This window comes from Archocentrus centrarchus, chromosome 16, assembly GCF_007364275.1.
Source record: "Archocentrus centrarchus isolate MPI-CPG fArcCen1 chromosome 16, fArcCen1, whole genome shotgun sequence".
NCBI classification, from domain to species: Eukaryota; Metazoa; Chordata; class Actinopteri; order Cichliformes; family Cichlidae; genus Archocentrus; species Archocentrus centrarchus.
In genome coordinates this window covers 30968867-30983881 of record NC_044361.1, presented here as the reverse complement: position 1 = coordinate 30983881, position 15015 = coordinate 30968867, and the positions used below count along the sequence as shown (strand labels likewise).

General features: G+C 37.8%; 1 protein-coding gene across 1 annotated transcript; it reads left to right on the top strand.

Moving 5' to 3' along the window:
- Window positions 1-5003: 5003 nt before the first annotated feature.
- Window positions 5004-14121, top strand: ifnlr1 (interferon lambda receptor 1). The gene is made up of 7 exons (XM_030750640.1): window positions 5004-5209; window positions 6106-6241; window positions 8174-8346; window positions 8451-8635; window positions 10535-10673; window positions 12015-12154; window positions 12532-14121. Exons 1-7 carry the CDS (start codon window positions 5161-5163, stop codon window positions 13393-13395), a joined length of 1686 nt encoding a protein of 561 aa, XP_030606500.1. The 5' UTR covers window positions 5004-5160; the 3' UTR covers window positions 13396-14121.
- The last annotated feature ends 894 nt before the right edge of the window (window positions 14122-15015 follow it).

The window sequence follows — 15015 nt, the reverse complement described above, 5'->3', positions numbered from 1 at the left end:
TAGTGAGTGTGCCGTTTAGAGGAATCTATTTTCTAATAGTTGTTCTAATAGTTGTTCTAAAAGTATGCATTCATCCCTCATTATGATAACCTCTGCTTTTCCCTGTTACGGTTAATTAAATTGTTTGGATCCTGTTGTATGTTCGCAGTGAGCCACGAATGCTGAAGCTTTATGTGTTTAAAATGCCATTAATTCAGAAGTCAAAGAATGCATTTTTAGTCCGTTTGTTCCGGATAAGGTTGCTGCATGTAGTTAAGTTTTAATGGAAGGAGCAACATCTACTGTAGGTTCCCAAGGATTACCACTTTACTTTAAATTCCCTGTGTTATCGTTTGAGTAGTAATCCATTTATCTGCCAGCTGTTTTCTGTCTATCTTTATTTAAAACTTATTCTATCGACCTATAAACTATGCAGCTCATCTGTCTATGCATCTGTTTGTCTACCTGTCTGTTTTTGACCTGCCTCTTAGCCGTGACTCCCATTAAACACTGCGTAAGACACATGCAATCCCCTCCAAAAGTATTGGAACAGTGAGGTCAATCTCTTTATTTTTGCAGTAGGTTGAAATCTGGATCTGGTACACAATTCAGAAGACCCGCAAAGATAAAGTGATCGGACTCACTGTTCCAATACTTTTGGAGGGGACTGTATTTTCTTTGTATCCAAGAAGTGCAACTCATCTGTCATCTGTGTGAGGTTTCATGGGAACGTTGATCAGTTTCACTTGAGGTTTTCAAAAGGGACAGTAGAAAAAATATGAAGAATTCAGAGTTTGCACTCATTGTGTAACCATGTTTTAAGATTGTATCTGTCATGTCTCTCAGGCTCTGTATTACAGCACTGTGTGTGATTTTAGTGGAGAATGCACAATGTGTTTTTGTGTAATTATGCAACGCCCATCTTAAGTTGCAACTTTGGCCAAGTCTCTCAAATAACAGTGCAACCCAAGAGACTTCTTTGGATAAATAAATGAGGTGAATGAGCAGCAATCAGACAACTCATTTTCAAGCTACATTTATTGTGGCCAGAAATATTACATTAAACTGTATCAATACTTTTTTATTACTATAAAATAGAGGGTAGAGCTGCAAGGAAGGAGAAGACGGTAAGGTCCAGTCTTTAGGGAGCAAGCTTCCCCTTTTTTTCCAGGAACAAAGAGTGTAAATTAGACACCAGTCATGCTGCAGTAATACTAATTAATGTTAGTAACTCATTGCCATACCAGCTAGAGCTAAATGGAGGCTGGATCGCTTGGCCTCTGTAGTCATTCTGCATCGGTTTGACCAAAAAAAAAACGCTCCAAGAAAACAATCATGCAGGTGGTACAGATACAGCACCAGCCAAAAGTTGGACACACTGTGTGTGTGTGTGTGTGTGTGTGTGTGTGTGTGTGTGGGGGGGGGGGGGGGGGTCTTTTTTGACAGGCAGGGAAGCACTAAATGTGGTTATTCAAAATAATACATACTGTATAAGTCAGTACTTCCAGAAAGTCAACAAAAGGTTCACCAAGGTATGATGAAGCATGAACCGTATGCAGCAGACATTAAGTCAGGGGTGTATATGTTCTCAGTTTCAAATCACAAGACAAGGAACTAGACTTTGCTTCCTTAGGCCTTCGTCCTTGTGAGCATAAAGAAAATTTGTTCAGTGTGTTCAGGTGTCACAAAGTGAATGACACTGGTGGCTGTTCAAAGATGCTTCTGATGTTCAGTTACAAAATATATTTTTTTACTGCACTGATTTTATTTCATCTATTTTTTTTTTTGTTCTCGTTGAAAAGCAAAAAATGGATCATGATTATCAGCAATGATCAAATGAAGGAAACATAGTAGTAATTTGGGAGAAATTCAAACTGTTCTGAAATAAACCCTCATTTGATTAGCACTGACTCTGGAAAACTTTCTGTGGCATCAGCTATTAATCACACGGCTTCTCTTCCCCCCGAGACCTGATCCAGAGCCAGGATATGTTCTTTCCAGCCTGTGTTTATTGAACCAGATCAAAGATCTGACTCACACAGGCTGGTGAGATAAGACGTACAAGATGCATCCGATTTTCTGTAACAGCACACAGGACAGTTCATTGATGAAGTTCTTGAAGTAGTTCACATCTCCTCAGTTTGAGTCCAGTACTATCAAAGCCTTTCCTTCTCAAATTGTGATTTAATTTACCAAATGGGGAAAAGGAAAGATTCTTTTACAATAAAATATTGTATGAAATAAAATAAAACAAGTTGTTATACTACAAAAAGTCTTTCAAACTGTGTATGTATAAAGCATAGATTATAGTGAGTAATGTGGTACTGCAACTTTTTAAAAGTACTTTTTACATGCAAATCAGTGCATTTTTATTTATTTGGGGTTTTTAGTGTCCAGATGCAAAAGCACAGCCATTCACTAACTTTGACGAGAGTAGAGTAACCACATCGAGGCCAGTATAGTGTGTATTTCACCTTCCCATGCCATAGCACCACCATCATTTTACAGGCAGGTGGTCTGTTGTAATCAAATTGGTTATTGTAGAGCAGTCAGATATCAGCAAATCACTGATGCTGCTGTTTATAATAAGGTGTCACTGACCATAGGCCACTGAAAATAGACAGCACCCACTGACAGACAGGTTGTGTACACAAAGATCAGTACACACAGTTATTAGGAAGGGGCCTAAATAAGAGAAGCTATTAGATTGCAAGCGTCTAACTCATGGTTTACATTTTATTCTACAAAGAATCAGTTAAAAGTCGCCTTCATGAGATGTTTACGTAAGACTTCAAATCTGTCAGTCTGACACAGAATTAATGATTCCTTTTGTGTTATTAACTAAAATTAGTTTAAATTACCTTGCTGTCGAGGGCAAACCTCAGACTTCAGGCTTCAGGGCACTTTAATAGTGAGTCAGACTGAAATGCTTTTGGCATTTTTCTTCAGAGAGTAAAGAATTAGAAATCGAGCACAATAGTCTACATTAGTTTCATTTCAGTGATAAAAATCAAGTTAACATAAATATCAGCCTGACCTTGTTACCACGTTACACCTCTATCACCAGGCAGTAAGGACAGAAAAGAACAGTTTGGATTTCAAAATATTTCTCATATACAGTATATACTTTCTCCCAAGCGCAGGTTACAATGCATTAATTTAGTGCAAGAAAAGGAAGAGAAAACCAAACAATCACATTCACTTCTCAAAGTTTTAATTTAACAAACCAACAGATTACATGCCTAATTAATCAGAGAACTGTGCCACCACCACAAAATTTAATCGTATTAAAGGACAGGCTGAGAGTTAGAGGCCAAGTAGAAATAAGTTTGGCTTTTGAAAGTCCAAAAGCTGAGCATTTGAAATTGTGCCTAATGGCAATTATTTCAGGCTCAGACTTTCAAAGCCATTCTTTGTCAGCTTGTTGTTTTTGTGAATTTTATTATAATTTGCCCTTTGCAACATAAGTAAGGAATTTGCAATGAAACTTGTGACTCTAAAGCTCAGAGTGACATAAAATATTTGAATGGGATCACTTTGCTTCCCCATGAGAGTTACAGTGCTCTTGATTAAACAAATTTAGCTGCACTTTCACATCTAAAACAGTAAGCATCAATTGAGCCAGAAAAGTCGGAATCCAAGTATGTCATTGTTGATGAATACATGGAAATTTGAGCATCTCAATAAATATGTTTTTTAAACTTATGTGAAATATAGAGTACAAATATCACGTAAAGCACGATTGCATCAGGAAGTAACAGTGCATTTCCCTTTGAACAGTGTGTCTGTTCACAGATAACAGATGTTTCTGACGGCTGTGAGAGCGACTGATACCTGACACATGTATATCTAATATTATATTAATAATAGCTGCATTCCTCTGACAATAGGCATTCACACGCCATAGCTCTGGGGTGCCTGCAGACCTATTTAAAAAAGATATTGAAACATGTTTGGTGGTAATAACCTGTGTATTTCTTGTTCAAACAAATCATAAAGTCTGCCATGAGAAACATTAACCAGCCAGTCTATTAGGGGACTGTTTGAAAATGATGGTAGTGGCAATGAACTTAGGTTGCATTCATTGATTCATGTGATTGGACACCTGCCCGATTTTCTTTTTGGTGTTTTTACTTTGACAACTGCTGGTTTTTATCTGTGACCATTTTCCATCAACAGTAGAGTACAAGGAGCTTAATATGAAGCACATTCATTCTACTAACCTGTGTTTTACTTAATAACAGTCTTTTTTTTTTCAGTTAATTGTTATTATATGTTAATCAAACACAGAGGTTAATGGATTTTCAACCATTAGCAAACTTTAGCTACAGTTCATCAACCAACTTTGCAGGCTAGAAAGATGTACTACATTACTTTTCAGGATACTTGCATATGAACAACTAATATGTCATCCAAAAGTTCTGCATTGAGGCTTCTTTAAATTTCCAGTTTCAGTTTTTTCTTCTCCTTTTTGGCTATAGGTGTGGAAGTTTGTTTCCACCACTGAAAAAATATTTTTTGTCTCCAATGACAAAAACAAACAATCTTCTTCTGCAACCCCCTCAGTCAAAATGTTGGGTATTACCTCAAAATGTTGACTTGATAACTTGAAATGTTATGTTATTTTCTCAGTGATGTAACTTACACACCTATTTATTTGTTACCTAGACTGTGTGTCATCAGTGACAACACTGGGCTGTTTCAACCTGTATGTAAACAACACAGCGATGTGTAAGCCAGGTGCACACACACATACACGTAATAGTCTTTCACTTAGTTTTTTTCTAGTTTCAGATCTTGATCACTCACAGTAAACTACATAAACCTGAAAAACAAGTCCACAGAGAGAGGGAGAGAGAGACTGACTCAAGGTGAATGAGAGGGAGGGAGGACAAAAGGGAAGCTGCAATTTTGGAGCCAGAAAATGGGCGGTCCATATAGTAAGACGAAAAACAGGAACAAAGTGATAACATGTCAAAGTACAGTACACCTGAACACCTGAGTAAAGCCACTCCTTTCCCAGAACGCATTGGAGATGGTTGAAAAGAAGTGGCAGGGAAATGAAACCGTATTCAGCTCCAAGATTTAACAGCTTTTTTCACATTGATTCAGATTTTGTTTGGGAGGATTTCTGAGACTAGGCAACAGAGCAAGACTGATTTTTTGGAACCCACATAATTGATGAAGATGTGGTTTATGAACGTTGTGATACTTCTCTTTTTCTGCTGTGGTGAGTACAGAGCAGCTAATTTGGGTCTTTTTTTATATTGTTTACAGGTGTCTGGTACAGGCAGGCTTACACTAAAACTGATCATTATTTTCTACCAGGAGAAATAAAATAAACACTTAGGATAATTGCAGGGTCAGTTCACTCATCTGAAATGAAAGAGTCTCAATTAAGGAGAACTCACAAAGGACTTTAGTGATTGTAAGTGACAGGGATCGATGGAAAACAGCATTTCATTTTATAGTCGGGTTAATAGTGAAAATTGCACTGCTAATAAAAAAGGTTTATTCTGAAATGTCGATGTCTAATTTTAAAGCTTATGTCTTTCAATAAACTGCATGCGGTTTAAGATTCAAATATAATAATACACTCAGTATTGTTACAGTAAACAACTAAATCTGTGTGTATGGTCTGACATTATGAAACTAGTTTGGAAACATAGGCTCCAAAGTACAGCTTGTAAAGGTTTTGGTTTCCCTTTTCTGAGTCCCAGCCTGGGAGATGACCGAGTTCTATTTCCACGTATCAACGACATGACAGGAAAAGGAGCCAAGATCTTTTTGAGTTCAGTGACCAGTTGAAACAAAGCCCATCTTTAATAATCATCCTGCAGTCCCAGATCCGGTGTGTGCACTGCATCAGTTATTACTGAGTGGCTGTGCTATTTTCTGAAGTTTAAAATGTAGGCAACTGCACTAGCTGGGGATCCTGAGACTTCAGTGGTTTTATATTGACTGTAGTTCATTCTGCAACTAGATAAAAGATTTTTAAAAAAGTTCCAGAGATGACTAATGTTGAATTTATCAGTTTAAAAACCAGATAATAAACCAGACTTAATCAAACAAAGGATTATCATTTGCCACAGACCTGCCACTGACATATTCTTCCCTTCTTCACAGACTCTTCAGCTTGTCTTTCAACTGGCAACTCCACAGTGCAATTTGTCTCCAAGAATTTTTATAATGTACTCCACTGGGATCCTGCAAAGCCTGATTTTCCCGGGCAAAGATTGCTTTATACTGTCGAGTACAAGAGGTAAGACCAGAATGACTGATGAAAGATTATTTGACAGCTGTACTTCCCCACTGTTATACATTTGTGTTTCCATATACAGATCCACGTAAGGCCACAGCTAAAAAAAAAAAAAAAAAAAAAAAAAAAAAGCTGTTTGCAGGGCAAACATTTGCCTGCATCATATAGTAGTTTTGTAATGAGACTCGGAAAATAATAAATTAAGAACACAGGTCTGGGCACCACATGGTTTATGGCTGTGTGTACAGATGTAATATGTTGCAGTGGAAGGTATGACATAGTGAACCAAACCTAGCTCATTTTTACTACTAACTTAATCTTCAGCGCCACAGACATCCACTGTTAACAGGCGTTAATTGTTAACTAATAACCTACACCACTGGAATAAACACTGTTCCATTTCTGACCTCTTTCCACATACAGGCTGCCACTGTAAATACATAATTGTGTGCAGAGGGAAAAAACAAATACTCCTTGAGAAAATCCTGATAAAATCTACACTGCTAGACTGATTTCAAGACTTTTTTTTTGCCTTTCCTAAAGTTACATACATTTGTGATGGCTATTTTTCAGAGACTTGAAATTGTTGTTGCGATGGTCAGTCTGGAAAACTGAGATGGACTTTATTGGCCCTTTCATTGAATTTGTTCACACGCAAATAGAGAAAATGTAAATTAGTAGTCTGTGTGCAGCTTATATAACAGTCTTCATGTAGAGCAACAATCTGTCTTTTAAGGTCCTCAGAGAGTTCTTTGCCATGAGGTGCCATGTTGGAACTTTCAGTGACCAGTATGAGAGAGTGCGAGAGCTGTACTACAAAACTGAACACACCTGCTCCCTATGCACACCTGAGACCTAGTAACACTAACGAGTCACATGACATTTTGGAGGGGAAATGACAAGCAGTGCTCAATTTGGACATTTACGGGTGTAGTCTCTTAGGGGTGTACTCCCTCTGGTTTAGACATTAATGGCTGTATATTGAGTTATTTTGAGGGAAGAATAAATTTACACTGTTATATAAGCTGCACACAGACTACTTTTCATTGTGTCAAAGTGTCATTTTGTCAGTGTTGTCCCATGAAAAGATATACTTAAATATCTGCAGAAATGTGAGGGGTGTACTCACTTTTGTAATACACTGTAGAAATTGTATTTCCCTGCAGAAGTCAAGAGGCGTCTCTTTCGCTTTCACTCACTGCCTCCGTTTCCCTTTCTCTCCTTCCCTACATGTGTGATTAGGAAGGCACAGTGGCTCACAAACTGCCCAAAACTAGCATGCAGTTAGAGAAGTTTATCATTTTGTTGTTTGGATTGAGCTTTGATGCCAGCAGCTTAGAACCACCACTAAAGAATATCTATGAGGCCTTTTCCAAGTAATTAGTAGCCTACGTGTTGGATGCTGCTTTCCTCACTAAAGGGAGATGCAATAATCATAGTGTGCTTTCAAGCATTATTTATTTTTCTTGTTTTACTCAGTCTCTACAAACGGCCTCCGCAAAGTGGAATTGTCATGTGCTCCAATTATGTTGCAGTTTCTTAGACAAATGTCGAGTGCTACCCCTTTCCAATTGACTTTTCCCCCAGCTACTGTCACCTGGAATTTCTGGAGTGATTTCTAGGTTCAAATTAGCTGCAGAGAAAGACTAGCGTGCCTGCTGGATAATGGTTTCCTATTAATACAAAATGCTAATTTGTCTCCCTCAAAAAAGGCTGTTATGTGTGCAAAAATGATTCTGTGGAGTCAGAACGATCTTTGCTTGTTAATTCGCTGCACACATTTGCAGCAGAACATTTTCAGTGCTTGAATGATGTTTTTCAGAATTTCTTAGAATGCACATGGATTATCTTTAAGAGTATTAATGATTATCATTATTAATATACTTTCTGCTGCCACATTCTACATTACATTAAATTGTACTGCTCTCTTTACAGTGATGAAAAAAATCAGTCATACCAGATAAAAGAGGACTGTCAGAATATTACCAGCCTATTCTGTGACCTGACAGCAGAAACCCCCGTTGTTCAAGATGTTTTTTACTATGCTAAGGTGACGGTGAACGATAGATCTCATGGTTCCACGACAAGGTTCAAACCTTTAGAACACAGTAAGAATCTCCATACTCATTCATGCATTTCCTTGCATCCTCAAAGTAAAATATATTCTGTTGCAGTATCCATTAATTCATCTTTCTTTGTCGCCTTGTTGTAGCTATTTTGGGTCGACCCATCTTATTTACATCCACAACAGAGTTGTCTTTGTTTGTTAATGTCACCTTGCCCTTGGGACCAAAAGAAGTCTCCATTGCAGACGTCATCATCAACAACAGAATAGTGCCATCACCAACTAGAATTATCTACACCTTAAATTTACAATATCCCGACCAGGCTGTACAGGTGAGTCTGCATTTAGAATATAAAACATGCTCTATATAACTATGTAGTATGTATTAAAATACATTACAAGTAAAATAAAAAAATACAAGAAATTATATCACAGAATCTGAACCACATATTGCTTCTTTTTTCACTTATGCATCCTTAAATACAAGGACTAACAAATAAAAAAAACTTAATCTACTATTACAACATGCAATTGTTGACTCTGATGTCAAGAACTGTATGTTAACCTAGCAGGAAGAACAGGAACCCATTGTACATACACAGAAAAAAATCAACCAGTAGCATCTGATTAATATTTCAGCTGATATTAGTCATTTGCTGATATATCAGCATTTATAACAGCTGATAAATGAAAATGTAAAGTGTAAGGAAGAGATGGAAGAAGCACCCTTCAACCATGTTATCAGTGTTGTTGTTGTTTTTGTTGTTGCACAGTTTGTTGTCCAGAGGCCACACGCGCAACTTCTCTATTGGTAACACATTTTTGGAATGCTACAAAAAAAACAGCCAGCTAATCAGAGCAGAATCAGGCAAAGCAGAAATGAGTAATGCATGACGAGTTGTAACACGAAAAAAAAAAAAAAAACACAGAATACTAAAATATTTTCACACAGGTATTTAGTATTTTTCAGTCAACCTATCAAAAGATCACAGAGCAATTACTGTTGCCTTTAACTCTTTGAAGTCAAAGAGATTTAAAGGCAAATGTAGACAGAACTCGGGAGAAAGCTGGGAACATCCTTTTTTTCCTTTTCGCTTGAAGTATATAGATGCACCATTCCAACAAACCATTAGTAAAGCCAAAATCCTTTTAGAGACTTTGCAATCCATCCAGGTGTGTAATTTTTATAACTATTTAGCAAGCGTACTAGTGTGCAGAGTTGTCGTTGGTCAATCCTAGTGGTGTCACTGTGAGTCATGCAAGAGGAAATTATATCTTTGAGATGGAAAAATAGTCACAGTGTGTATAGATCAAACTGTAAGACATGATGCAGGTTAAATTTGATCAAATTTAAGGTTGCATTAAAACATTGGCATATGCATATCATTAAATTGTGCATTGTATGGTTGAGTTTTCGTAAGTAGTGTAAAACAAGAAGACAAGGCAAGCAAAAAACAGGGGGAAAAAAGTGGCTTAGACCCAAAGACAAATTTGGAAGAGGACAGAATCAGGAAAAATCTACATGGAAAATATTAATAAGCCCATTTTAGAGGGTGACAAAGAAGAAACTGTTTCAAAATTCAGCAGCGGTGAAATTATTTCTTTATTTCGTGTATAATTATTTAGTTGCAATGGCAGGAAATATTTTATCCAAATATAGATTTCCAGTAAATTACACTTATTCCCTCCTGATATAAGTGACATCTTTTGAGTAAAGTTACACTAAAGGAACTGGACAATTATACAGTGTTCTCTCCTTGGGAACGCACTTCCTGTTATCAAGGCACCGATCACGACCAGTTGTTTTCATAAGAGCGCCACAACCACGGTTGGGTGATGCCGTCACTTAAACATGTTTACATTAAACAAACCTGCTTCCGAATAGCATTTGACTTCATGGCCATGTTTATATTGTTATATATAAGAAATCCACACTGGCTTCAAGGAACTGAATTTTGAACTGAACTGAAATTTGATCTGGATAAAATTTGATCCATATACAGTATGGTGAATGGACCACTGGCATGTATTATATTTAGTAACAAGCTGACAGACATATTCTAACTGATGATTAGTATCAAGACAAAATGATTGAAAGAAAAAGATTTACCATGAGATTGATGTTATGGTCACTTCTGTTGTATATTGTTTTGTTTGCTCATATTGTGCTGAAAATGTTTTATGTACCTGACCTAATCAACTGTCATCCATATGAACCCCTTTTTCTTCAGAGTTTTGAAAACTGGACTGGCCAGTTCTACATCAACTTACAGAAGTGGGGTAACTACTGCGGTACGGTTATCTACACACCATCTTCTTATTGGGGTCGCCCAAGCAGTGAAATGGCCTCCTTCTGTGTAACACTCTCAGGTTAGCACAATACTGGCCACAGCACACGAATGTCACACATAAATAATAACTGTAGTCAGACATGAGTGTTTTTTCATATATTATAGCCATGGCAGCAAGACTTGATGTCAGTTTTGAATGGATTACATTAATAACTTGTGTACTTTTCTTAAAACTTGATTTAAAGTAGCAGATGTACCTGTATAATATTTACAAAAATTTGATTTCACTTGAGAAAATTGTGCACTATTCAGCAACCCCATATGAAGCTTTCAAGGGCCCACCTGCTGTGGAGAAAATGCAAAAATTAAGATACTTGAAACTGATGCATTTTCTACATTTGACTTTAATCAGTCTGCACTAATTTCTTCAAGTGACTGCAGTCATTTGGAAGCAATGCAGTGTTTGGTAATAAATCATGACAGTTTGTTATAAATCAGTGCTTTTTAAAGCCTCTGCGTCTGCACCACACAGATGAGGCACTTGCTGGGGCTGCAATGAGGCAGAAAATAAGGCCACAATAAATATGCTGTTCATTCTGTAGATCTATATTAACCCCTTAACTGGCAGCAAATAAAATCACCTGAAACAACTACATAACACCCTCTGGTTATTATTGGCTCTGAACAACCCATTTCATAGCCTATTAATCGGCTGCGTCTGGTCCGCGGGCCGAATGAAGTGCATTTATATGGCAGGCTAGACCCGCCCATTTTGACTGACACCTCATTCGGCCAATCATGTTAAGAAATGGGTTTCCCAGAGCCAATAATACTCAGAGGGCGTCACGTAGCTTTGTCAGGTGATTTGGTGCAGCCAGTTACATGATTGGCCGAATGACGTGTCAATAAAAATGGGAGGGTCTAGCCTGCCATATAAAAGGGACTACAAACGGCCCGTCACCGGGTCCTTGCCAGTTAAGGGGTTAAAAAATATTTTTACATTTTAAAAAAAATAAATAAAATGAAGTCCCTCCATAATCAATGGGCACCAGCTTCTTTCTCCATTATTATTATGCAAACCTAATGAGATAAGAGATTAGACACCGCACTTGCAAGGATGATGTTCTTCTCACCTATGCTTGCCTCATTCTGCATTCTTTTGTTTCATATCTGACGGTAAACACAAGTCCGTAGGAATTTCCAGTGTTCTGGAAAGTCCGTTTCTCTGTTGTTTTAGATGAGTTACAGTTAACCTGACTTGTACCTGTACCTGACTAATCAATTATGTCTGTGTTCAAGGGCTCTATGTGACAGGTGCAGCAATGCTGCTCCCTGAGAGAGCATTCCTAAACGTACACGTCAGTGTGGAAAGTTTTATTGTTTACTGTTTTAAAGTGCTCAAGGATATTTCATTTTACAGATCTTTCAGAAAGTCCATGGATGGTTCTGCGATGGATTCTCATGAGTGTGGCTGTTCTGGTTGCCTTAGTCATAGTATCATTTGTGTGTGCGTGCAAATATGTGAAAGGTGGGAAACCAAAGAGCATGACACAGGAACTGGTAAGGCCATTGTCTGTTCAGCCTTCTTCCTTACTGTTACAAGGAAATGTTGTCTTACAGGAAAATCAATCTCTTTGGCACATTACTGTACACGTCTAGTTTTCCAATGTGTGGCAGCAACATGAAGTAAATAGAAACACTAAAACAGTGTGGGTGAAAGGTCAAAAGAGCACGTGCAGTGAGTCACGGTGGTTTTATAATATGTGTTTTTTGTAACCTCTTTATGCTCTCTTTGCTTGTTGTATCAATGCAGTGTTAAATACAAATGTCTAAACAGATCAGCAGACCTAAAAATACTTGTATTAAGTGGTGTAGTTTTCACATTTCAAATCATGTGTTTGACTGACATCCATATCTTTTCATTATCTTGAAAACAGATAATCACTTTGGGGAACTCTAAAATCCTGCAAGAGCCAGATAAAAATCTCATAATTTCTCCTGTCGAGATCTGCCCTCAAAGGGATGAAATATTTTATGCCAAAATCCAGATGAATACAAATGGGCCTTCAGTTAGGAGTGGAGGGTACTCCCCTCAGGACATCCCTTGTCGTGACACAAGCACCCAGTCCTCTGACAACTACGGTGCAGTGGCTGTTCAGGTACCACCTGAAGACAATGAAGACTTTCAGCAGGCTGTCACTGAACACAGAGAAACCAGTCACCCACCAGTTTCACCACTACTACCTGATCATGATTCTTGTGATAGCAATCCAGCTGGGAAGCTCCTGATTCACACAATACGGGATATCAGTGGAAAACTTGTGCTGCCATTGTTCAATTTTCAGTTACAGAGCAGCAATGGCGACACAGTCTCACCAGCATACACAGAGCGAAAGCTTCTTCTATCAGACCTCACGGACTCTAAGGATGAGTCATCATTAGCATCCTTGGCCAGCTTAGACAGCTCTGAGTGGTCAGATTCTGGATGTGATGATAGCACACCGACACCCCTGTACTGCAACACCCATTCCTTCCCAGCTCAACCAGCTGTTCCTGATTCTGACAAGGGATGTCAGATTACACCATCCAATGATGCCACATTTGAATCAACATACAAACAAAACTGGACGCCTGAATTATTTTGTGGACCTTCTACTATAGACAGCTGCATAAGGACAAACTACATGTGGACCTGCACTGGTTCCAAAATGGAACCACATGAGGAAGTTGAAGACAGTGAAGGAACAGAGCAATCAAAACTAATTCTTCTGGGAAGTTGGACACTACAAATTCAAGAATAATTCTCCTCTCCAAAATCTTTTAAACCTTGAACCCCACTCCCACTCCCAGTGTGGTCCTTGAATAACTGTAGAGAACATTTCTCAGCAGCTTTTTTTTGGATGGGAGGACAGACAGTAGATGAACGGCTATGCAACATGCTGTGTTGTTCAAGATGAACGGCCGCCTCTGGATCCTTAAGAACATTTCACTCCTATGTGTGACATATTATGCTTTTTGTATCCATGTATTTTTATTTATTAATCCACATTTGCAAAATATTTCTGAAAATGCTGATAACTGTGGGTTTACATTTAAAGCCTGGATGTGTATACTGAAAATTCCTTGTTTATTTTGTCGATTTTTTTTTTTTTTTTTTTTGTAAGTATCAAATGTGTCAAAGGCAACAAAAGGAATATAGCAGCTTATTTGAAAGTGGTTCTTAGTCATTGAATTCATAGGCCTTTTTTTAAAGGGGCTACAAAGAATAAAGCTGCACACTATTAATAACTACCAAAACTCTAATTGTACATCATCAGCATGTGTGTTTGTATGTCTCCGCTATGACAACACATTGTTGCAACTTATTACACTGCCTAAATACACAAACCCAGTACAGTAATTTTTAAATTAAAAATGTGGACAGTCAGCCTTAAAGATTAGATATGAAAATAAACGTGATTGCATCGTGCCTGGACACAGCAGCAGACAGAGCCTGACACTTACTGTCACATCTTGAGGTGTTTGAAATGACAATAAAATGACTGAATGTTTGCAACGCATTAACACTTCTTTTGTCATCAGCAAATTTCAGTGTTTACAGAGATCTATAAAATTCATGGAATGACAGCATCTACATATAAAAAGCAATGTTTTTGCTTCTGTAGCTCAAAAAAATTCATGAACTCAATGTTTGCTGCTCTTCCACCAGAAGGAAACCGACAAATATATCACAAGGTGGGGTTAGGCACAACCCAAGTCATGTAGATAACAGTGAGGCTTTGAATAACTTCAGCGCAAACTTTTATACACAGCTGTAAAGTAATCATGTCAGGTGTGTGGAAACCGTGTGACATGAGTCACACTTGGACATTTTGTGCAGCATAATGTAGATACACTCCTCTCCCAAAGTACTGTAACAGTGAGGCCAATCCCTTTATTTTTGTTGTAGACTGGAAACATTTGGGTTTGACATTAAATTAACAATATGAGATAAAAGATCTCAGCTTTTATTTCGAGGTATTTACATCTGGATCTGATACACAGTTCAGACTTTGTATCAGATCCACTTTGTAAATTTGTACTCACTGTCACTCTGACTTTTAGGAAATGTTTTACTTAATTCACATTCACCAACCAAAACTTTTAACCCGTCATTGCTCATGTCATGTTTAATAAAGGGTGCCAGAGAAATAAATCTGCCCCTGTTCTGTAATATATCGAAAGTTCTTGCTATGTGCTTTGCACATTGACCTTGTCAGGCAATAAAGAGATGATGTGGACAGCGCAAATAATCCAAAGTACAACTCAGCAGCCTGTTGTTAAGTAGAGTATGTTTTCTGTCAACTAATAAAAATAATGTAGCTTTGTTTTTTTTGCTTCCGACTGACTGGACATGCTGTAAAAATCGAATAAAATGAAGC

Bases quoted from the DNA above. Each gene is read 5' to 3' on its own strand.
- ifnlr1 (XM_030750640.1), top strand. From the start codon at position 5,161: ATGAAGATGTGGTTTATGAACGTTGTGATACTTCTCTTTTTCTGCTGT. The intron at 5,210-6,105 runs GTGAGTACAGAG...CCTTCTTCACAG, and splicing joins ACTTCTCTTTTTCTGCTGTG to ACTCTTCAGCTTGTCTTTCA. The intron at 8,636-10,534 runs GTGAGTCTGCAT...CTTTTTCTTCAG, and splicing joins ATCCCGACCAGGCTGTACAG to AGTTTTGAAAACTGGACTGG.